This window comes from Tauraco erythrolophus, chromosome Z, assembly GCF_009769465.1.
Source record: "Tauraco erythrolophus isolate bTauEry1 chromosome Z, bTauEry1.pri, whole genome shotgun sequence".
In the NCBI taxonomy this organism is placed as follows: domain Eukaryota; kingdom Metazoa; phylum Chordata; class Aves; order Musophagiformes; family Musophagidae; genus Tauraco; species Tauraco erythrolophus.
The window spans coordinates 45,584,429-45,609,735 of NC_141496.1; the positions used below are offsets into that span (position 1 = coordinate 45,584,429).

General features: G+C 41.5%; 1 protein-coding gene across 5 annotated transcripts in view; it reads left to right on the plus strand.

The window, feature by feature from the left end:
- Positions 1-1,135: 1,135 nt before the first annotated feature.
- LOC104373225 (atrial natriuretic peptide receptor 2) overlaps positions 1,136-25,307 on the plus strand; it is a 62,989-nt gene continuing 38,817 nt past the window's right edge. For 3 of the 5 annotated variants that reach the window (XM_086628809.1, XM_086628811.1, XM_086628810.1), the window contains exons 1-3: positions 19,093-19,272; positions 20,648-20,723; positions 23,554-23,650. In XM_086628809.1, coding sequence (XP_086484935.1) covers positions 19,208-19,272; positions 20,648-20,723; positions 23,554-23,650 — 238 coding nt within the window. In that variant the 5' untranslated portion in view covers positions 19,093-19,207. Of the gene's footprint in view, positions 1,226-19,092; positions 19,273-20,647; positions 20,724-23,553; positions 23,651-23,774; positions 23,807-25,307 lie in introns of those variants that run through there. The other 2 variants (XM_086628813.1, XM_086628812.1) reach the window with 2 other exon arrangements.

The window sequence follows — 25,307 nt, forward strand, 5'->3', positions numbered from 1 at the left end:
GGAGGGCTGCGGAGAAGACAGCTGCAGGCGAGGCTGCTTGACAGCTGAAACTCCGCAGAAAGGCAAGAGCTGCCGGGGCGAGGAGGCCATCAAGGGGAAGAGCGGCAGCAGCCACGCCGCGGGAAACAGGCAGGGCGGCTCCGCGGATGTCCCACGCCACACGGCAGGGCAGACCCCCGCGGCGCCGCCCGGTGCCCCGCCTCGGGCGCCGTGCGTCTTCCTGCCCTGCGCTCCTGCGGGCGGCTATCCCCCGACCCGGGATGCCCGCTGTCGCCTGCCGCCCCGCGCACTGGAGAGAGGCGGTCCGCGCCTCACACTTTGCCTGCCTGAGCCTGCCCTCGGGCCGCCCGCCGCCATCTTCCAAGGTCACCACAAGCCGCCATCTTCCCTTGGCCTGAGGGAGCGCGGGGCCGCCGATACGCTGTGCGAACCTGCCATCTGCCGGCACACAGGGTAAAGGGCTTCGAATCCCGATACAGTAACAAATACGAAAATATGGGCTATTTTTTTTTTTTTGTCTGTTTGTTTTTTAACTTTTGCACGTAGCACGCCACAATTTCTCCTACACGCAGCACGCTGCTTACAGATCCATGGGATTGGGCGTTTTTGGCAACAGGAGCGCACCGCGGCTGCGGGGTTCCCCTCGCAGCACTGCACCCTGCGGTTTCCTGACGCCCCGCTCCGCCGCGGAGCTCCGCAGCCCGGCCGGGGGCTGTCGCTGGGGAAAGCCGTGGCCCAAGGACCTGGGCATCGCCGGTGGCAAGCGTAAAATCCCTGGGAGCCCCACGGAGACTGGGCTCTCACAGTCCTAGTGCTGCCTGGAGGCCTCTGCACCCCAAAGGACCTCCATCAAGTGCTGGAGCTTCCACCACCCATGTTGTCTTCTGCTCTGGCTGTCACCATGCTGTCAGTGTGAGAAACATGAAGGCCGAGGGCAAGCCCTGGGAATCCGGGTGAGATCCGCTTGTCCCCTGATCACAGGGCCGGCGTGTTAAAACTGAAAGCAAAATCATTTTCAAGTCCAGCAAAGCAGTTTGAAAAATGCTGGCTGGCTGGTACTGTTTCTCTTCTTTGCAGGAGGTTGCAAAGTTGAGATTCTAGCTCCTCAGCCATTCTCAGTTTTAACCTGAAGAAACACTGTAGCTCTGAGAAGAAAAGGAACAATACCGATCACATCTCAACCTTTCTGCTGGAGCTCCCCTCTGCAGACCTCCTTTAGCTCCAGGTATGCTGGTTGTTGGTGAGGCTGATATTTCTCCATTAAAAGCAAAACTGACTTCATCAGTACTAAATACAGTCTCATTTCAAGTAATTAGATATTAATTTCTGCTGAACTAAATACAATGGCTGAATAAAGAAACATCACCTATGATTATACATGACTTTAAATTAAATGTTTTATGACAAACAGTGGATTTTTGTTTGTAACCAGCAGATGGCCATTACAGATTGTTACAACTACCATTTGCTTCTGGTATCAGGGAGTAGTAACTCCAAGTTCTGGCTCTCATATCATACGTAGCTTCCATTGTTTGAAGTTGAGTGTTTCAACTGTCATTCTGTCTGCAAAAAAATTCTGCCAAGGAATTGGCAAAACCAGTCCTGGAAACCAGTTGATAGCTGCATGACTGGTAAATTCTTGACAGGTCTAGAATCAACTAATTCAAATGCAGTCCTTAGTCATTCCCTGGAAAGTTTGACTGGTGTCAAGTAACTAGTTCAATGTCTTACACGTTTCTGAATATTTTTCTTTGCTGTTTATTGTCCTCTAAGAAGTAAAGAAATAAGCTTTGAACTAGTTTGCAAGGAACAAGTTTGCCAGGAACTTTATTTCGGAAATAGGTCTGATTTGTTTGGCTTTGTTTTGTTTAAACAAATCATTGGCCTTATTCATTCTTTAATATCTGATTTTCGATGTTGACATATCTGCTAATTTTTTAGGCATATGGTATTTCCTTCAAGCCAGCATTGTAGCTGAAAGATAAAAAGGCTATATTACATGTGTTCCTTCCCAGTCATTTAATTCAGCATGCTACCACATCTCTAAGAAGCTCAGTGTTCTTAAGAATCTATGGACATTGTATGAATAAGATAGCATTTTCATCACAAGTACTGTAATGTGTTCATACTGCCAATTTCATAGGCATCGCATTGATTAAAGAAGCAGTGAATTATACAGATTGCATTTTTGATGCACTGCAAAGCCAATGTGTGTAATTTGTTAGATTTTTCTCATGATAGTTCACAAGAGCTGCATTTAATGGAAAGAACTCTATTTGTACTGGTGTTTGTGAAAGGATGATACTGTTTCTCCTGTTTTAATGGGTGTGTGGAATCCTGAGGTGTTTGGTGTCACCAAAATCTGTTCCTTATGCTTACTCTTGCTTCTTCAGTATTTTGTGTTTCACCGTTCCTAAAGAAGATGTTTATTTCTTAGTGCGTGTTCTGATTATGTGTAAAAAACCCCCAATGCATCCACTTTCTGTCCACTTTTACACGTCCTACAGAACTGCATTAAATTTACTTCATGACTCCATGTTTAAATTCTTTAGTGAATTAATTTTTATTGGACAATGCAATGGCTTAGTTGATAGTTGCTCTTACTACCTTCCATGTATAAATTTCAATTCCTTCAACTCTTCTCAATGAGTAAATAAGAGCATCAAGGGATCAGAATAGATATTCAAATTCTAAACATATCAGTGAGAGCTGAAAGTGTGCTGTTGATTCAGAATACCATATGCTTTTTGCGTTGGATTCCCCATTGTGTTGGTTATTATTGAAAAATAAAATGGCAGGTCAGAAAGCGAAGCTTTAATAGACAGAAAACCAGGGAATGCCAAGAAAGCCAGTGGACTTCTGTTTACTAGACTAAAAGACCAGACTTCCAAATTTTCTCTTTTCAAGTGCTCAAGCTATGCAGAATTTCAGTCTGTTTCAGCACAAGCAAGTGGCTTGCTGACCAAGGACTGAGCTATGGCACTCACCGTGTATCCTTAGCCTGCTCTGTGATCTGTAGCAAGTCACTGAATATTTCCATGCCTTAATTTCCCATCTTTTAGCACAGACCCTAAAAAAGGGCAAATTTTGTTAAGCGTTGTCCTTTAATACCTGTTAGGCTATTTTGAATCATATCACACAGCCAGTTTTCAAGAAGATGTTCTCAAAATGTTACCTCATGTATAGACATGCTGAACATTAATGAATGTCTTAGGATGGACATGGATATCATTCAGCTACTGCTGTGGCTGAGCAGTGGTTAGCAGGGCAAGCTTAAAATAGTGATATTGCCTTACAAAGCAGAAAGTATCCTGTCTGAAGGACAAACTCGTATCTTGTGCACTGCTAAATCAATTGCATACTCTATAGACTTATAATCTGGAGTCACTTGATTTAAAATAGAAAAGATTATCAAAGCAGTCATACCAACCAACAATTTGAAAGGCAGGATCAGTTGACCCTAGCTGATATTGTCAATTGTTTATGAAGGAACTTCTGCTTTCTTCCAAAACAGGTAACTGCAACCTTGCTATTTTATATCTTTAAAGGAGATGGTGACACTAGAGCCATTATTAGAAGGCTGAAAAAGGTTATAGGTAAAGCCCTATAAAATGCAAAGAAGAGATTTTTTTCTTAGTTTAGCACTGCTCACAGTGTTTAATTTCTTCTTAAAAAGAAAGAACGAGAACTGATAGGAAATTACTAAAATAACAGAACATCCTGGGGAATGTAGATTTTCAAACGGGGCTCTTGGAAAACGTCTAGGGCTGCAGTTTGAGTCCTTATGGGGAAAAAAGGGATGTTTCCCAGGCACTAAAAATTGGCTAAGAAGGCATGAAAATAGATGAGAACAAACACTTGAAATCCATGTCAATGATAGCCTAGTTGAAGACAAGAACACCTACATTTAAAACAATATTGGGATACTAGAAGTTGAAAATTCTCTTCAGAATCTCTGTCATTTCAACTCATTTTTATGAAAGATGCTAAGAGATTATACTGGATACTGTATTTTATTTAATGTTAGCTTGCAAACACTGTCTATAAACACACATACGCACATCTGTAAGGAGTCCTATTTATTCTTACTCTTACTCTATAGCATTATTAATTCATAATGTATTTTTAGAAATGGTTTCTGGAGAGCAAATCAATTGTCAAATACTTAGCCATTTTTTACAATTCATGAGGATTTCTTACCTGAACATTTTCCTGCAGGACTTAACATTGAACACTAAAGTTTTCATATGAAATATAAAAACTCCTGTGTGCAAACATATTTTATAATTACATACCATATGTCACCTTAGTTTGGAACTGAGAAGCCAGTACAGCTCAGCAGCAGTCAGGCTTTCATCTTTGTAAAACATTTTTGTCTGATCTCTAGGTTGTTGTTTAGTCATTTACTTGAAACCTTGTTTCAAAAATAGGAAAGCTGAAGATGAGCAAAGTTCAACAAATTACACTAACACAGAGCAGGTCTGTGAGACAGTTGGAACTGTTCCTTAAGTCTGCTGGTTCCTAGTGTTATGTTAGCACAATGTCACATATATTTTTGAGCTAGATAAAATTCACAGAATCATAGAATCATAGAATGGTTAGGGTTAAAGATCATCCAGTTCCAACCCCCCTGCCATGGGCAGGGAAACCCTCCATTACACCAGGTTGCCCAAAGCCTCATCCAACCTGGCCTTGACACCCAGAAGTCACAGATTCAAAATCTCTTCATATAAGGCTATCAGTCTTCTTTAGATTTTCACTGGCGATGGCATTGTTGGAGTGTTTTGGTTTCAATCTTCTTTGTCAGTGGTAACAGCCTGTGGACTGATGTGCCGTTCCCCACCTCTGCTTCTTCCCTCTGAGGAATTTTGGTCTGTCCACCATTAAAGACTTCCCTTCTGACAGACCCCTCAACCGAGACTGGGATATGAAACTTTTAAGACTGAAATGGCAGCTCTAGGGATTGAAATACCTGGATCGTTTAGTTAGAAAGAAAAAGTCAAGTGTGTGTACACATATAAAAAAAATAGCTTACTTTGCAGCAGCATCAAGTAGGTCTCCTACATGTGGTAAATCAGGATCCATTAATTATGAGGCATTTAAGAGTCCTGTTTAGGCAACCGTTTTAAGTAAGTTTATGTTGAAAGTCTGCATGAGTGCTGTAAACTGCCTCCTTGGCGTTGTCTCAGGAGGGGTTCAGTAAAACTACTGCAGTCACTTACCTGTGCTTAAGGTAAGCGGTGGGACATGCCATAACACAATTTCAGTAGGAGCCAAAATATTAACCCCTCCAGTACTGTTGTTTTCTGTAATTAAATATGATGAGCCTGGGTTTGTTTTTTTCTGCTGGGACAAAGGGTTTTTTGTCTGTCTGTTTGTTTGCTTGTTTTGACTCTGATGCCCTAGGAGCTTCAAAGCAGATGATATAGAGTCACCACCTTCCTGGCTCTTCTAGTTACTGGCAATGCCCTCAGTTTTTGAGGTACCCCAGGACTTCCTAGGTCCTCTGTAAATTCACTTTCCATTAAAAAGAAAGTCAGACAAATATGTCTCTTCCACTAGTCCACATCTGCTAGAACTCATTTTCCTCCTTTCTGCAGAAAATAGCTCTTAGAATACTATTGCTGACAATCTTTTAAGCAGGTTAAAAATATCTCTCTCTCTCTCTCAGCTTTAAATGAAACAGTTAAAAAAAAAGATGTAAGCGACATTCATAAGACCTAAGCTGAAAACTGAGGTCTTTTAAAAATCTATGACTTCCTCCAAAGAAAAGGCATTTAAGCTAGGGATAGAAAAATACTGGCAAGTGAGTTTTACGAGTATTTTTTTACCAAATTTTAAATGAAGGAGAAAAAAATGCTGAGAATAAAATTGAGTTAATCCTGGCAATTGAGATTTCATTGCCTGGCAATTCCTGGCAATTGATTTAGCAGAGTAGTAAAATTCAACTGCTGATGAAAATAAATTAGAAAGTCCTGAAATAATTATAGTGGCACAGTGATGCATTCTGTGACAGCTTTGACAAAACTGATTAGCTCATGGAGTGGGAAACAATTCTGAAGGAAATTGCTTGAAATATTTTTTTGTGTTCCGAATGCCTAATGCAGTCTAGGGAGGGAGAAATTCGAGTTACAGTTCTGCAGCTAACACTACCTCAAGGCTTGTGAATGCAATAGAAGGATACAAAAACTTAGATGTTTCTCCATTCTGATTTATCCGCATCTTAAAAATCTACTGCTATAATACAAATGTCTTCTTTGCATCTATTTCCTTTCATTCAACAGTGTGACAAGGCCAGAATAAAAAACTTGTTTCTGAAGAATTCACCTTTTGGTGTTGTTTCTTTGTATGGCTCTAACCATCAGTATTGTTACCTCTAACAAGTGAGACACGATTCACCGCTGAGGCAGAACTGGTGTTCTCCAGGAACAGCAAGGGAATGTCACGTATACAGAATTATGTTTATGATTCTTGCGTTTACCCTGCCTAAATCCAAGTTAGTGAGCTTTCAAAAAATTATTACAGAAAATTGATGAAGATACATCTGTAAAAATATTGCATTACCAGAGTTCCTCACTGTGACACATTAATCATGCATGGTCATTATCATCTTTATTTACAGTTTTGACTTTTCTTTACAGATCAGATAGAAACTTGCATTGTTCTTTTACTGTTGTGTCTGAATGTCCCTAGTGCGAATCTGAATCTTTCTTTTCCATTCTAAAAACAAATCCTTTAGTAAGAATACAAGGCACAGGTAGAACCAGGGATTCGTAAACACAGGTGAAATATCTGTATTAAGTATGTGCCTAGCATTTCTTTTACCCATAAGAAAACATAATTTGCATGACATTGCTTAAAACACATTTAAATAATACAAACTGCTTGCTTGAATTATTGGCTACAAAAGTGGTGTGAGGAAAACAACCTAGGCTTCTTTAACCACGGGCTGACCTTAATGCCAGATCTTCTATCTAGGGACCGGGCGGGTTTGTCTCCACGGGGGAAAAGGCTGCTCGCTACAGAACTAGTTGGGATCATCAACAGGGCTTTAAACTAGATGTGAAGGGGGTGGGGGGTATTGTCAGACTTAGAGGATTAACAGCCGAGGACGGCCCTCCATTGTCTGATGAAAGGAGGGTAGGCAGGTGCCTTCGGCCTGCTGCCTCAGTGATAGTAGGGGGTGATATGTGTAGTCAAGAGCAACACACAAGTTGCCTAGAGGTTAAAGAGAATCCCAAAAATAACAGCTCAGGTAATAAAACTTCCCCCCCTAGGGGTGCTGTGGGGTCGAAAGCCCAACTTACGTGCTTCTATACGAACGCACGCAGTATGGGCAATAAACAAGAGGAACTGGAAGCTCTTGCTATCCGGGGAAACTACGACATAGTTGCCATCACTGAAACATGGTGGGATGACTCGTATAACTGGAGTGCTACCATGGATGGCTACAAGCTCTTCAGGAGGGATAGGAGAGGTAGAAGGGGTGGTGGGGTTGCCCTGTATGTAAGGGAAGATCTAAACTGTTTAGAGTTAAATGTTGGGGATGACCTAGTAGAATGTCTGTGGGTGAAAATCAAAGAGGGGCCTATGAAGGCGGATATTGTAGTGGGAATCTGCTACAGGCCACCCTATCAGGACAGTGAGACTGATGAGCTATTCTTTAAACAACTGGGGGAAGTCTCGCGCTCACTAGCCCTTGTCCTTATGGGTGACTTTAACCTGCCTGATGTCTGTTGGAAGTATAACATGGCAGTCAGGAAACAGTCTAGGCGGTTCCTGCAGAGTGTGGAGGACAACTTCCTCTCACAACTGGTTAGTGAACCGACTAGAGAAGGAGCTCCCCTAGACCTGCTGTTTGTGAACAGAGAAGATCTTGTGGGAGATGTGAAGGTTGGAGGACGCCTGGGGCTTAGTGACCACGAGATAATAGAATTCTCAATTCTAGGGGAAGTTAGGAGGGGGAACACTAAAACGGCCAAGCTGGACTTTGGGAGAGCTGACTTTGGGCTGTTTAGAAGTCTGGTTAACAAAGTCCAATGGGAGACAGCTCTCAAGGGTAAGGGGGCGCAGGAGGGATGGTTACTATTCAAAAAGGAAATTCTGGAGGCACAGGAGCGAGCTGTCCCTGTGTGCCGGAAGTCGAGCCGCCGGGGTAGAAAACCAGCTTGGATAAAAAAGGAGATTTGGGAACATCTCAAAAGAAAAAGGGATGTCTACAAGTCTTGGAAGAATGGGCAGGCATCCAGGAATCAATACAGGGAGGAAGTTAGGGCATGTAGGGAGATAATCAGGGAGGCAAAAGCCCAATTGGAACTTAGACTAGCCAGCTCCGTAAGGGACAACAAAAAGTCTTTCTATAAATATATTAATAACAAAAGGAGGGCTAAAGATCACCTCCAGCCCCTACTGGACTCAGGGGGTACGTTAGTCACTAGGGATGAAGACAAGGCTGAGGTCCTTAATGCCTTCTTTGCCTCAGTCTTTAATAATAAGGTCAGCAGTTCCCAGGTGAGCTGGCCTTCGGTGTCTGAGTGCAGGGAGGGAGAGCAGATCGAAGCTCCTGTGATCCAAGAGGAACGGGTCAAGGATCTGCTCCTTTGGCTGAATGCCCACAAGTCTATGGGGCCTGATGGTATCCACCCGAGAGTCCTGAGAGAGCTGGCGGATGTCATTGCCAAACCCCTGTCCATTATCTTTGGGCAGTCTTGGCTCACTGGGGAAGTTCCGCTGGACTGGAGGCTGGCGGATGTTACCCCCATTTACAAAAAAGGGCGGAAGGAGGATCCGGGGAACTACAGGCCTGTCAGTCTGACCTCGGTGACGGGCAAAGTCATGGAACAGGTTATCTTGAGTGCTATTAATGAGCACGTACAGGTTAACCGGGTGATCAGGCCCAGTCAACATGGGTTTATGAAAGGCAGGTCTTGCCAATCAAACCTGATCACCTTCTATGACAGGGTGACCCGCCTGGTTGACGAGGGAAGGGCTGTGGATGTAGTTTTCCTGGACCTCAGTAAAGCCTTTGATACAGTTTCTCATAGTGTTCTGGTGGAGAAACTGGTAACTGCTGGCCTGGATAGGCACACCCTCCTTTGGGTTAAAAACTGGCTGGATGGCCGGGCCCAAAGAGTGGTGGTAAATGGGGCTAAATGCAGCTGGAGGCCGGTCACCAGTGGGGTTCCCCAGGGCTCAGTGCTGGGTCCAGTTCTGTTTAACATCTTTATCAATGACCTGGATGAGGGGATTGAATGTACCCTCAGTAAATTTGCGGACGACACCAAGCTGGGAGGCTGTGTCGATCTGCTCGAGGGTAGGGAGGCCCTTCAGAGGGATTTGAACAGACTGGATCGTTGGGCTGAGGCCAATGGCATGAGCTTTAATAAGGCCAAGTGCAGAGTCCTTCACTTGGGGTATAAAAACCCCAAGCATCGCTATAGACTCGGGGAGGAGTGGCTGGAGAGCTGCCTGGCGGAGAAGGACCTGGAGGTGTTGGTTGACTACCGGCTTGATATGAGCCAGCAGTGTGCCCAGGTGGCCAAAAAGGCCAATGGGATACTGGCGTGTATCAAGAATAGTGTGACCAGCACGAGCAGGGAAGTGATCCTGCCCCTGTACTCGGCACTGGTGAGGCCGCACCTGGAATATTGTGTCCAGTTTTGGGCCCCTCGCTTTAAGAGAGATATTGAGCTCCTGGAGCGAGTCCAAAGAAGGGCGACTAAACTGGTCAAGGGGCTGGAAAATAAAACTTATGAGGAGCGGCTGAGGGAGTTGGGGCTGTTTAGCCTGGAGAAGAGGAGGCTGAGGGGAGACCTGATTACGGCCTATAAATACTTGAGAAAAGATGGTGGGGAGGTAGGGGAAGGGCTCTTTACATTAGTGATGGGTGATAGAACAAGAGGAAATGGGCATAAGCTTAGTCAGGGGAGATTCAGGTTGGATGTTAGGAAGTATTTCTTCTCTGAAAGGGTTGTCAGCCACTGGAATAAGCTGCCCAGGGAGGTGGTTGAGTCCCCATCCCTGGATGTGTTTAAGAATAGGGTGGATGAGCTACTTGAGGATATGGTTTAATGGGGATTAGGGATGGTTGGACTCGATGATCTCTAAGGTCTTTTCCAACCTAGAAATCTATGAATCTATGAATCTATGAATCTATGAATTCTGGCAGTTCACCCTGAGAGCGAGGCTTCTGTTGTATCAACAAATGTCTTTTTCACTATTTCTTCTAGATCTCAGACAAGCCAATTTTTTCAGCACTCTCCAAAGAAAAATGGAGACTCTTACAACAAATATTGATGACAGTTCTCATTTGAGACAGAGAAGATGCCCTCAATGGGCATCACAAGGTAAGTCTAGATGTGCCTGACTCTTGTCGTTATTCATTTCATACATCTAATGAGGAGTAAATACATATCTCACAATTCTGAATAGTACTTCCCCATTCCTCCCTAGCAACAGAGACTCATTCTTCCTTTAAGGTCCTTTCATCCCTCTCGACTACATCAGACCAAACTGCTTACTGATGCCCTTTATCAGGGACAGCCAGTGAACGCTGCACATCTATGTACTTCTTTGCCTGCCTGTCAAGTGTCATTCTGTGTGAATGCTCAGTGCCATCTCCCAGTACTTAGAAATCACAGGGCCATTTTGCAGTCTCTGCTGTGCCATCAGTCAGAAAATCTGTTGCCTCTCAGCTAGTTTCATCTAGCAATAAGAGTTTCCAGTCAGGGAAAAGGGGACAGCATAACAGAGCAGTTGGAGTATGTCTACATCCCATCAAGGTCACTTTCAGTCCAGAAATCCAGCAAAACACATTTGTTTGACAGAGGTACAAGCACTTCCATACTCTGTGATGCCAGCCACATGTAAACCTTTGTCCTTACAGCTCTGGTCTTTGATCCTGCCTGCTACTCTTTGCTTGACTTGGTGTCCTGGATACTTATTGCTCCGCTCCTTGCTCCTTTAACCACAAACATTTTGACTATTGAAATTCTTTTAGAATGCATATAGCCTGTAGGAACTCCACACAGTCCTATTGGTCATACAAGTCCAGGCAACTCTGAAATAGATTTTGCTTCCCTCTTTCTTCTTTCCAGGCTTTAACATTTATACCCCAAAACTTTCACTTGGGCAGACTTACCAAAGCTGGTTAACCCAAGTTTTTGTGCACAGTTACAATACATACACTGCAGTACTCCATATACTGTGTCAGTATACTGTATGATTCTTTTACATATCATGACTTCTTTTTTAAACAAAAGTGCCTCCCAAACATACCAGAAATGGAGTGAGGAGTGTTGCTTCTTGAGGAAGTCAGAGTCTGGCCCACTGGCTACATGCTGTGAACATAGAGTGATGCAGTGAAATGGAGCTACTAGTGATAGGTCTTGTTCATTCCACAGTTGGAAGTGAAGCCATCTCACATTGCTTTTAAGAGAGGAGAAAATCCACTTTGTGTAATCAGAAAGATTAGATTTTAAATATATCCTGGTCATAATACACAGAGTTGTATCTGTTTCACAAAAGCTCACTTGCTCAGTTAGATTTGTGGGGGGGTTTTGAAGCAGAACAAGGTGTAAGTTGGATTAAGAACCAAACTTATGCACTGGGTGTTTATCAAATCACTAATACATCAGAGGGAATGAAAAAACCCACTGAGTTATTTAAGAGAATGATCCACTTGTGTTTAACCAAAGCCACAAGAGTAATCTTCTCTTCAGCTTTATGCTAGCCACAGCTCCCCAGTGGAATTTCAATTTATATCTCTTACATAATTGGAGCACACTTTCAGGGGAGAACTTGACCCTGAGGGAAGCAGGAGGACTGGAGAGACTTGCTAATAGTCATGTGGTAAAAATAGTCTTTTCATAAGCCCTGCATGAAGTACGGAGAATGCCTTGAAACATGCCCTGGCTAGTATCAGAAATAGCCTAGCCAGAGATGAAAAGCATCCTTCTGCTTAAATGTAAAGGAGAAAAAAACCCTAAGATATTCTATAATAGTCCTCATGAGTCACTCCAATGTGCTAATGAGTTCGTCACAAGCCAGCATTTAAAATGGCATCCCTTTCTTACCAGCGCAGAAGCATATGAGTTCCCTGGACATTCAGGTTCTCATGCACCGCTTCTCTCTTTTAATGTGGAATATACCAACATCAGTCTCATTTCAGAGTCCATAGACATCAGTCCTCACAGCTCAGGTGTTTATTCACAAAAAAAAAAGTGAGTAAGCCTCAGGAGTTTCTCCACTCTTCTTTCTCCAGGAGTTGGGAGAAGAGCAATTTCTCTTCTGGGTTTGCCTATACAGCACGTCTGATTTCCCTACGCTTGCTGCAGGTAGCCTGTCTCTTTAATCTCCTGTGGTCTGAGAACATTAGGAGATTTGTCCTACTTCATTCGTGAAGGGCTAAGGATTTTGCGTATCATTCTTCCAAGTGAATTACTTGCCTCTCTAAACATCCTCATCGAGTATGGAGCTGCTTATCCAGCTTCCATGGGATATAAAGGCAGCACTAATATGATGAGTTTTTTCTTCCCACTGAAGTACAGAGAATAAAATTTATACAAATTAGAAGTCATCTCCACTTAATAGGATAAGCACCTGGGACATGAGGAGAGGATACCTCTAGTCTTTTTTATGACTAGGGAAAGAGTGATATTGTGATTCGATGCAACAATTGGTAGTGGTCAAGCATTAACAAAAAGCTGTCGCTGTTAAGAAACTAAAGTGCCTGTATACATTTTATAAAATTCTCTAAAATCACAGCCAGTCTGAAGCAGATATTTTGAAGTAGGAGTGTGCCTGGAAACTAGACTAAATCAGTGATAGTACTGTTAATTTGAAAATACTATAGAAACACCAGAAAATCCCAAGATATCAATAATGTCTGTGTTTGAAGTTAACTATGCATAGAATTCTATCCTGGTAATTATGTACTTGCTATAAAAAGAATTTCTTGTTTGTTTGTAAAGAGTAAGTCCTTTGAAATAATCCATACTTGCAATTAGAAATGGTTTAGCAAAAAATGCTGTAGACAGTTATCTCTACAAGGTTTTGAGCAAAGCATTTACATTTTCCTTTCTGGGTAGAATTTTGCTTTATTGCATATTTACTTCTGATTTTTTTTTTTTTACTGCAGCATTAAAGCTGAGGTGTCCTTGTCAGCAAGCAGCAAAGGCAGATTGCTACACAAGGGAGGGACATCCACGAGCCAAGGGTGACAGCAAGGCAGGTGGCAAGGTAGATCACCCCAATCAGGGCCCAGGTCCATCGTGCCTGAAAAGGGCAAGCATGGCAGATCTGAAGATAGTAAACAGAGTCAGCTAAAGGTGGAGACTGACAGACAAGTTCATGGTGATGAGAGAAGTCTGAGGTCAAACCAGGAAGTCAAATCCATGTGTCAGGGTCAGGATTCAGATGAACGGAGTGCCTGGCCAGGTGCTACAGGTGCAATGTAGCTCTGGCAGGAAACAAGTGTGAGAGCCCAGCCTAGAAGCAGCTCCCAGAGAAAGGTGGAGGGCCGCTGCAAGGGCTTCTCAGGCAGCTCTCCCTCACATTGCTTCAAGGCTGAAGAGGTGCACTGTAAGTGTTGGCCCTGAGACCAGGCAGCATAGGTTCCAGGAGAGAGGGGTATGCTCAGGGCCCTGATAGCCTGTGTCAGGACTGTGTGTGTTTCATTACTCACTGTACACATACTTACACCAAAAATAGAGGAGATTTTTCCAAGAAATAAGTGTTAGTAAACTATGGGGAGATTCAGTGGACATCAGGCCTCTGGCTGCTATTTATGCCTTTGAGAATCTCCTGCTTTCGGAAGTTTAAAAACCAAGGAATTATTATATAGGAATTAAATTATAAGGGAAGTGAGGGTTCTGGAGAGAAGTGTAAGATAAGAAGACACAGCTCAATTCCTAACTAATATTTGTCAGAACAGAGCAATGAAATACTTAATGGCAGAATCATACTGACATACCATGCTTGTTAACCAGACCACACTAGAAACAATTAAGGATAGCACTCTGCAGAGTGCTCTTTGAAGGGAGAGAGATCTCAAAAAACCAGAAGAAAAGCTAATTGGCTAGTAGCCTTAGGCAATACAAAAGTGAAATAATGGAAAATAAAAAAGCTCTTTATAAATACTGACTTACTATGCCTACATTTCTCCTCGCAATGTGTTCTCAAGTTCTCCATTCTGGGACTAGCATATCGTTAAAAAAAGCAAACACGTGTGCCAAGGAATTTCATTCAAGGTGAGGCTGAGCCCTAAATCAGATGATAGTTGCATGTGGCTATACAAAAGTCCAACACGTAAGTCACTTAAGATATTTGAGTTTCATGTTCAAAACAGTTTTCTTTTCTGTCTCTTCTTCTCTGTCAGGATTTGAGCCACAGTTCCATGTGTCAAAGTTACAGTGCAAATGATAGATTGATCTCTGTTTGGGTGCAAAACGTGACAGGAAAAGAAGTTGCTGGCTCCCCAGTATTTTCGGATTGAAGGCATGTCTGACTTCACCAGAGAGAGTAATGTACCCAAAAAAACAGAGAATCCTGAATAGCAGAAAAATCTTTTCAGGTTCAGTAGCTTCTGAAAATCCTCAGCTTCTCCCGCTAGACTAGTTCTGACAACTAGTCAGTCACAGAACAGTCTACAAAATGGCATTATGCCAAACTGGACATTTACCAAGTTTGCTTCACTTGAGGCACAGATGTAAAAAACTCATTGAGACAAAGCCTCCATCAGCAGAGAGACTGGGATGTTAAACAAATACAGTTTTTTACTTCTTTCTGAAAAAGTGATGTTTATTTTAATTACGGTATGAGAGTGGTCTCATGATTATGATCCTGGGCTGCATTTGGGGTCACTTGTTTTCATCCAAAGATCCAACAGAAAGCTTTCATTCCTACTGTTGAAATATCTGTTCTGCATTTTCTTTAAACGCTCTTTATTTCTGTATTATGTTGCTGAAACTAGGATAGTCTCTTTTCCCTGTGAAGAAATGTGAGAATACATTTGTGTAAGGCGTCCTGATACATCGTAACTGGCAGAAGCCAGAATGTTAAAGACTTCGAGTGTGTAAAAAGTATACAGAACATGCAAACTGTTCTCTTTGCTGCTGGGATAAGTACTGACCTCAAATTATAGCAAGACAGAAGAAGATGGGACCATAGATAAAACTAATAAGGAACGGTAGTGAAGCATTGGAGTACACCATAAAGGAAGGGATAGAGGCTCTACTGCTGAAGGTCATTAAAAACAGTTTAGGCATTGTCTGTCTAGGCTGACATACGCAGAAATGATCATTACTTGAGGAAAGGAAATAGCTTGGAACGCTGTTTCGTTTTGGGGCTGGTCCAAAGAGATGATCCAAAAGGCTATATGATTCTTCAGTTACAGAAGGCCAAGAGAACCCCTGTCTCAGTGTCTCTTAGGAATTCCTGATCGCATGAGACCCTAGAAATATGGAAGCAATTGTGGCTTATGAGGCTGTCTTTTGAGGGGGAGAGAAAGGGTATGTGCAATGTCAATGAATGTGCGGTGCTAATGTGCATAAAAACATGGGCAGAACATCATTCAAGAATTCTGAAAACAGAAATGAGTCATGCAGTGAAAAGTAAGGAGGAGAGGAAAAAACCATTAAGGCAAAATGCAGATTTCAGTTGAATGCCACTACAACCAGTGGAGTGACCAGGGGATCTTAGGAGCATGATGCAGGTAAGAACAGAAATGTCCCTTAGCTGCCATCTGTCACTGACACCCAGATCCTCCACGCAGTAAATCTTAAGAGCAGCCAAGTTTGCTGTTCTTAAGCACTGCAGACATCTATAACATTTCTGCCTGTGTGGGAGGACTGAAAGATGGGAGGCATTTGAGAACATCAATGGTGTTCTGCTCAGTTTCTTCCCAAACAGAAAACTCATATTATTCTGTGCTGAACTAGGATCAACTCATCTTAAGCCTCTCAGGCAGTCATCTTATCAAATTGAAATTCGTTCTCACGTTCTCAGACTTGGTGAATGCCCTTTGAACAACTACAGCATTGACATGCTGCATTATAGTAACAGAAACCCAATGATTTATTCAACTAAGTCCCTTGATGCAGAAATCTCTTTTAAGTTATGTACTTAGGCTAGGATTTTCTAAAGGTTAACCTGGACCACTTTGAAAGTGAAGTTCCTGTTGGCTTCTCTAAGAACTGAGAGTTCAGTTTTTCTTATCCAGCCTCCTTAGAGGTTTTCAGTCATATATTATATCAAATTACTAAAACCAACAGCATTTTCAGCTAGAGGGATAATCACTGTTACCTGTTAGTTTTCAAGCTATGAGTATTCTCCTTGCAAAATTCCAGATGTCATAATTTTTCCCACCTTCTCTTTAGAAGAAAAATTACAGGTTGCTTTACATCATGAAAATCCTGGAATGTTACTTTCCTTCCACAACAGCTCATGTACTGATCAATCCTCTAAACAGAGAATAATGCCTATTCTCAAAGAGAAATATTTCTTCTTAAAGTCTCTGACGTATACCGGATGACAGTCTTCATACAGCCTGCAAGGAGTATACATGATACTTTTTGTTTCAAGTTTTAACATATTTTCTAACATTTTTGAAATGAATTAAAAATTCAAGCTTGTTTAGTGCTGCAGATCAAACCCAAAGTGCAGCACCAGAACAAGCCTTCCTGTGATGTCCCATGAACTAGAGTGGATCTGAGGAATGGATCTATAAAACCATAAATTTGTTCAGAATTCCTAGTAACTTGAGAGTCTAGTGAAGACTACCTGCCACCTTACTGATGAATACCATTTGCATTTTTGAGGTTTCTGTGATGTTTGTGAGGTATATATAACATTGTAGATGGTAGTCAGAAGAAGCAATTTCTTGGCCGTAGTTTTCAATGTCCCTAATTCCTTTTTTGCAAAACTCTTTCTCTGATCTGTCATGCTTTCATACTGCCTCCCAGCTCTGTTCCTTTGTGTAAATTATGTAACTGTTTGCTCCTTCTGCTGCAATTCAGTTAAACTGTCATCAAAGATTAATCATCTAACATTAACCTTTCAGATTTTTCGTAACAAATATGTCATTACTTTTTTATTTTATGATTACCATTCTTTTAGCCCAAGGCCTCTTTCTCTGAAATTCGCTCAAACTTCCAATATTTGGGAGAGCATGTGAGAGAAATGGAGAGATACCACAAAGTTAAAAGATGATGTATGTGTTTTATGCAAGGCTCAGGAGCTGGTTTTCTGCTCTCCAGCATTTCACCAGACCCACGCCTATTGTCTGTTCAGCCCTCTCAGCAAACTGAGGGCACTCAGTACTTCTGAAGCTACTGATCTACTACAAAACTTAATGTTTAGTCTTTTAATTGAATTACCAAGAATTCTGGAGAAAATTCAGGTCCACGTGAAGGCCTGTGACGAGTGGTGTTCCTCAGGGGTCCGTACTGGGACCACTGCTATTTAACATCTTTGTTGGAGACATGGACAGTGGGATCGAGTGCACCCTCAGCAAGTTTGCAGATGACACCAAGTTGTCATCTGGTGGTGGTTTTGTGGACACGCTGGAGGGAAGGGATGCCATCCAGAGGGACTTTGACAGGCTGGAGAGACGGGCCTGTGAGAACCTCATGAAGTTCAACAAGGCCAAGTGCAAGGTCCTGCACGTGGGTCGGGGCAATCCCAAGCACAAGTACAGGCTGGGCAGAGAATGAATTGAGAGCAGCCCTGAGGAAAAAGACTTGGGAGTGCTGGTGGATGAGAAGCTCAACATGAGCTGGCAATGTGCACTGGCAGCCCAGAAAGCAAATTGTGTCCTGGGCTGTATCAAAAGACGTGTGGCCAGCAGGTCGAGGGAAGTGATTCTGCCCCTCTGCTCTGCTCTCGTGAGACCCCACCTAGAATACTGTGTTCAGCTCTGGAGTCCCCAGCACAAGAAGGACATGGAACTATTGGAGCGAGTCCAGAGGAGGGCCACGAAGATGATCCGAGGGCTGGAGCACCTCTGCTATGAAGACAGGCTGAGAGAGTTGGGGCTGTTCAGCCTGGAGAAGAGAAGGCTCCGGGGTGATCTTATAGCAGCTTTCTAGTACCTAAAGGCGGCCTACAGGAAAGCTGGAGAGGGACTTTTTACAAGGGTGTGTAGTGATAGGACAAGGGGCAATGGATTTAAACTGAAAGAGGGGAGATTTCGATTAGATTTAAGGAAGAAATTTTTTACATTGGGGGTGATGAGGCACTGGAACCGGTTGCCCAGAGAAGTTGTGGCTGCCCCATCCCTGGTAGTGTTCAAGGCCAGGTTGAATGAGGCTTTGGGCAACCTGGTGTAGTGGAGGATTTCTCTGCCCATGGCAGAGGGGTTGGAACTAGATGATCTTTGAGGTCCCATCCAACCCTAACCATTCTATGATTCTATGATTCTGTGAAAATTAGATGTTATTTTTTTAATCTTGCTAATCCCAGCTCAGTTGAGGTCTGAGTCTCACTGAACCACATGAACACACGTGTGTTACTTGAATAAGAGTGAGTTTGCGCCCAGAATGGATGAGAAGAGACAAAGGGTGGAAGGAAAAAAACACTGACCCAGTTAAAACTACTGCAGTAAAATAATATTTTTTTTAAAAAGAGCAGCTGTAACCAGATCAGACTTTTAATCCGATCATCCAGTTTATCTCATAAATTGCCAGAAGCTTGAAGGACCAGCACTGCAGGGAGAGCACACAAGAAGCACATGCTGCCAGGCCTCTTTTGACACCTATACTTGTTTGTGCCAGCGTGGAATTACAAGACAAGATTAACACCCTTTGTCTGCGGGCCTGCATTACTTACGATGGCAAAGCAATTTCTGAGGGCCAAAAATGCGTAAACAAACAGTCATGGTGACCCAGCGAAGGTGTGACCACTTCCTGTGCTGTAGTGCTGTGGACGTTCGCCAGAGCCCTGGGAACTTCTTGTGGCTGTGCAGCACATCGCTCTGCTGATGGGAAGGGGAGGGGTAGAAGGCCATCAGCTGCCACCACCAAGTGAGAACTCCCAGGTGAGAACCTGAGATCAGGCAGGTTCTCTGCCACACTGCTTCTTAGTACTCCATTTGTGGTAGCTTGTGCATCAAGAGGAGGCTATCCTGAAACCAAACTGCGCACAGGGTAGAATCTGTCTGCCGTCGGTCTGCAACGAAACCACTAGGGGGAAGTGTCAGAGAGCGCTGGCCATGCCTGCTCACCCCCTCTGCCAGCACCGGAGTGTCGGAAGCTTTGCCGAACTGTTGAGACCCCGGTAAGAAAAGCACTTAGATTCTGTGTCGTTTAAAATGCTTTTTTATTGGAGCTGACACTATAAAATGAGAATAGGATAGATAACCTTGCATCTCTGTAAGTGTTAGGAGCCCGAAGCTGTGTAGCATTGAGCAGGATGCCCGCTCGTGTTCAGGGTGAACGTACTCTGCGTAGTGGAGTTTTGTATTTCAAGAACTTAAGTTTTAACTACTGATTTCACGAATGACAACACAGTTCTGATAAATGGTATCTTTGGAATTCTGTCATTTTTGAATTTCAAAGGAGCCCTGGTCTTGATTTTTTGAGATTTGTTTTTTTGTTGAAAGTAAGTCTCTTGCTAGAAAATCTAATCTAATTAAACATGAAGTAGTCTAAACATCTCTATTTGAGTTTCAGCTTGTTATCAAGACAAGAACCATCTGGAAAGTTTGAATGCCAGAATAAATAAATATTTTCAAGGATACTTGAAGCTTTAATCACAGTAATTTTTGCTTCGATATATTGCTGGAAATTGCTTTCCTAAAATAGTTGAAAGCACATAATTAGCAAATTTTTTCAGCAATATTTTAACCATTATTATTTTCTACAAACATCACATGTGTATTTTAGTTTTAAGATTAGTATCAAGACATTAATAAAAATGCATGTTTTTACCAATATCTACAGTAATATTGCTCATAAAATTTGGAAATATCTTTATTTTCCCTCTGTTTGGTAATAGAAATTATTATTGAGTTAACAAATGAAATGGAAACTATGTAGCTTAAGGGACCACCTGAGCACAGCCAACACAACAGACATAAGTCTGTAAATATAAAGTTATCTGATAAACTTCATTTGAATCAGTAGAAATTACCTATTTTTTCAGATTAAGAGATCCTTCTAAGAGAAGAAGCCAAAAAAATGTGTTACTGCACTAATTGAGTCAAGTGGCAGTCGGCAGAATTCAGTTAATCTATGCTAGACTTAATGTGACTGCGTTAATAAACTGATTCGTAGTATGATGCAGTGTTAAGATGTTAATGCAAATTACATGACTGCCTATAACTTAAAAACAGAAAAAAAGAGCAAATGTAAAGCAGAGATTATCAGGTTTGAGATGGCCATCTCACTTTATTCAAATCTGTTTCTGATTTCCTTTATATAAAGAAAATTGTAGATAGACCTCAGGAATGTATCACTACTAAGCTGTCAATCCTTTCTTTTTTGCTAAGGTTCTCATATTTATATTGCAAAATAGTCCTCACTTGTTTTCTTTTTAAAATTTCCAGTGCTTAAATGCAATGCAGAGGTGGTAATGTGCTTCTCCAATAGCTGGGATAGATTGTTAAATCAGATCATCACCAGCCATTCCAATCCATCCGTCTTTAATTCAGGATTCCCAGACCAGCTTCTTGCACATGGCCACTTTCCAGGAATTTGGAACTTGGTGATAGACAAGTAGCTATAAAGGTAATGTATGATCTTTACAGTCTTTGAATCATGATACTAATGTCATGTGAATATTTGACCATGCTATTTAAGAAAATAGGATCAGTCTGGTAATCTTTTGGCTGCTGTAGGATCTAACAAGTTGTAATCCTTAGCTTTCCTGCCAGCAAATGCCTCGTTAAGCACAAGATATCCTAAAAAATATCACCAGTAAAACCTTTCCAAGATTTTAATATGTGTAGAGTTCTTTTAAGCAGATAATTCTAGCCAAAAAAAAAAAAGCTCATTTTTTTTCTCTTCTCTTCCCTTCCCTTCTCTTCCCTTCCCTTCTCTTCCCTTCCCTTCTCTTCTCTTCTCTTCTCTTCTCTTCTCTTCTCTTCTCTTCTCTTCTCTTCTCTTCTCTTCTCTTCTCTTCTCTTCTCTTCTCTTCTCTTCTCTTCTCTTCTCTTCTCTTCTCTTCTCTTCTCTTCTCTTCTCTTCTCTTCTCTTCTCTTCTCTTCTCTTCTCTTCTCTTCTCTTCTCTTCTCTTCTCTTCTCTTCTCTTCTTTCTCTTCTCTTCTCTTCTCTTCTCTTCTCTTCTCTTCTCTTCTCTTCTCTTCTCTTCTCTTCTCTTCTCTTCTCTTCTCTTCTCTTCTCTTCTCTTCTCTTCTCTTCTCTTCTCTTCTCTTCTCTTCTCTTCTCTTTCTTCTCTTCTCTTCTTTCTCTTTCTACCATGCAGCCAGGCTGAAATACTCTAAAGGCTTTCATATATTGAAACCTATGATTTGAGTGAAATAGTCGTAGTGAACCACAGGAAGACACAACACAAAGGAGGTTAGGATTTCACTACAAACATAAAATTCCAACCTGAAATGTTTGTATTAGTTTATACAAATATCTCTTTAATGAGTAAATCCAAACAGATTTTTTTAATTGATCTACAACCCTGTTCAAGATGAACTGGCACCCATTGCATTTTTTCATGCAATTTTGATGAGATAAATAGTGAAGTCCAAGCATCTTGACTAAGATTCTTAATGTCAGTTTGGGCTGAGAGCCAGAATTCCAGAAAAAAACACAGGGAAATATTCAGGAAAGCTGAATCACAACTGAAGTTCTGTGTTGGCAGTGACTTCGGCAAACAGAAATAGCCACAGACACATCTATGTCTTTATTGTACCAGCATGGGTAGGCAGAGGTCTGTTTCACATGTCTATGTAGCAGGACACTTCTCAGGCATAAGTTTTCCTACACCTCCAGGGACTGAGAAATTGAAGTCATAGGGTCTAATACAATTCAGGTTGGAAGAAACCTCAGGAGATCACCTAGTCCAACCTTTAGTCACACAGTTTGTCTTACATAGGTGACCTTTCTTGCCTCGGAGTTTGTACACCTCTCCTCCCCCAGGCCCAGCTATGTCTCTGTGTTTATTTCCACAGCATCAATTCATCTGCCTACAGGTCAGATGCAAGTTTGACAAGGCAGTGAAGTAAAATCCTCCCATTGCTTTTCCATCTTTGAGCTGATAGAGGCACAGACTGGAATGATCTGAGAGCAGGGCTGCCACTAAGACAGTGATGATTTTTCAGAGAGGTTCGGCAAGGATGCAGAGGGGTGTTTCCACCCTACACCAAGAAGAAGTGGGGTTGGGGAGAAGAGGGAGGGACGAGGCAGAACAGCTAGAGCAGCTGGAGTTGCCAGGATCAGCTTGCCTAGCAACCCCCCTTCTTAGACCAGGGCATCTAATTCAGTAGCAACAGCAACATCAGAAGCAGCCCTGACACTTGGTGAGCTGGGTGCGTGTTAGGGAGCATGAGAGCTGTCAAAACACCAGCCTTAGGGCTCCGAAGCCTCCTCAGTTTATTGGTAGGTAAACTACATAGATCCACTTACAGAACTTGTGGTCTGTGCATAGGGAAAGAACTGTATATGGCTTATTGCAGTGAGACAGCTATTTATACCAGGCAACTGTTGAATATTACTTTAGTAATGTAGAAAACAAGAGTAATAGAAGAATATATTGGAAAAATCAGTTGTATAGTTCTCTCTTATTCTGTGAATACTGTGATAAGTAATTGTGTAATCCAATAGATTACTATCCTCCAATAATATACAGAAAAATAATAGGAGATTAGGTGAATAGAAACTATTATCTTTTACTAGAAGTGGAATAAGACTAGGGTGCATTATCACAACTTATTCTGTTCTGTTCGTGTATACCCTAGAGTGTATATTTTAATACATGATTAATATATCTGTTATAATGTATAATATATATACAGGTATAACATATTCTGCTGCTGTTGCAATTCAATCTATATGCTATTGTGATGCTGTATTCTACCTGTAATAGGCTTATGCAATCTTAATATTATCTATAATTACATATTTTAACATTTATATAATTAACAATTATATTGTATTATTAAAGGTTTAACAAAAAATGAGTCGTTCAGAGAGCTTAGGTGTAAAAGAGTAAAAGAAACTGAGCAGTTTGGAGCAGAGTGCATGACATTTTAAAAGCAAACAAAAAACCTCTGTAAATCAAACTTCTTTCTGCATATGGTGCTAGAACCACCTGCTCTTTATAGAGAAAACCTTCTGCAAGAGGAGGATTAGTTAAGTTCCCTCATTGTTTCATGGCTAATTTCTGGATAGATCAAAATAATCTACTGATTGAGTTTTTGTACCCCTAGGAAGCTGTCATTTTTTACTCCAGAGGTCGAAGAGTGTGAAATATGCCAGGCTATGTTTCTGCATTTGGTTTGATTTCTTTAGAAGAAATATAAACTTTGGAGATGGAACTCATCCTTCTCCTATTCCCATACTGTCTTTTTTGGAGTCTATTCATATGCTTTTTTTTTTCTGGCAGGTGATATTAGTGAAGGGGTGGCATGATTTAGATAACAAAGACTATGACTGTTGGCCCCTGGAAAAACCAGATGAGTATAATATGCTGGACTGTGGAGGTAAGTGAGTCCTAAGGCTGCTTAAGAAAGATCATCTCTTGCAGGGGAATGGTTGAAAACCCAAAACTTAAGTACTCAGAATAATACCTCACTCATGACGGATGTTATGCATGGTGGAAAGCATCTGAATCAGTGACAACCTCTCTTTCTAGAGACGTAAGTGAACGAAAACAACCAAAAGATACTTGAGAGCAATTGCTTGTTCAATATTCCTTGGTTCCAAATAAAAAGTAATAGCAACAGCTGAATCCCTTCCCCCAGAAGGAAATGGAAAACATTTTATTTCTCGTTAGAAATCCAAACAAAGCAGGCAAGCAGCTCTGCATTGCAGCAAATTCTATTGAGTCATTGCTGAAATTTTGTAGTGTTCAACAGTGGACTGTGTTTAAACCCTCCAGCCAGTAGGCAAAATCACTGATTCTACACATCATGATTTTCTACCTTGCTCAAAACTGTGTTCCTTAAGTACTTAAAAAAAATCTGAGATCTTTAACCGCTTGTTCCAGTCAGTTTCCGAAATGAATTTACATGATGAGATAATAAAAAATAGAGCATTTTTGGTGTTGGAAATTGATTGTTTGAGATTGAAAAATAATTAAAGAGCAACTAAAATATGGGAAATTCAATTTAAATATTAAAAATATCTTTTATACTGTAAGGGTGATCAAACAATAGAACAGGTTGCTCAGAAAGATTGTGGTTTCTGCATCCTTGGAGACTTTCAAAACCCAACTAGACAAAATCTAGGGCAACCTGGCTTGAGCAACACAGGATGGAACCCAATGATTTCCAGAGGTGCCTTCCAGTTTCAATTATTCTGTGATTTTGTGACTCTGTAACTGTTAAATAACTGAAGTAAAGGAACACTTTTGTTTAAGTTGTAGACGATAGGACGAGAGACAATGTGTTTCAATAGGGTTTTTAGAAAAAATGAGAACACCTGAGAAACTAATACTCATAAAACACTCCAGGAAATATACTGCTGGGTCACACTCTAAGCTCAATATTCCAGTGAAACATTTTCCAAAGGATTTTGTTGGAACAGTGAAATTCAAACATTATCTAGATGATTGTCAACTAAGACTTTTATCCCTGTATGAATTTACTATTGCTTTAACATTGAAACAACCATTTATCAGAACAGATGACTTGTTTAAAGCTATTCTTACTGATAATGAAAGTGTGAACTGAATAAAAGGGAAACTAATATGAGTGGCTTGCTTAATTAACATTTACCCTTTGCTACCAGTTTTAGATTGAACTTCAGGCTCTGTCCTGCCTTTCTCTCTTGTTCTTCCGTGTCATCTTCTGGGCATTGCTAAAAACAAAGCAAGAGACATATACTGTAGCCTCATTGCTGTGGGTTTAACACAGGATCTTCAAAGCATTTAGGTGTGGGAGTATCTGTCATTGAAAGAAGAGTTTTGTTTATCTTTGTGAGACCTTTAAAGGGAAGTAGAAAGTAATTTAACTGAAATTTGTGCTGACCTTTTGCCTTCATTCTCACACGTTCTCTGAAGCTCAGCTCTCTCTTACCTTTTAGTGCAAATCACACTAGCCTTTTTTGTAAATCTTAGTGTTGTAGTTTCTCTCATAGTGTTAGCATTTATAATGAGTGTTTACTTTCCAAGGGAGATGTGAAATCAAGAGATTGTTT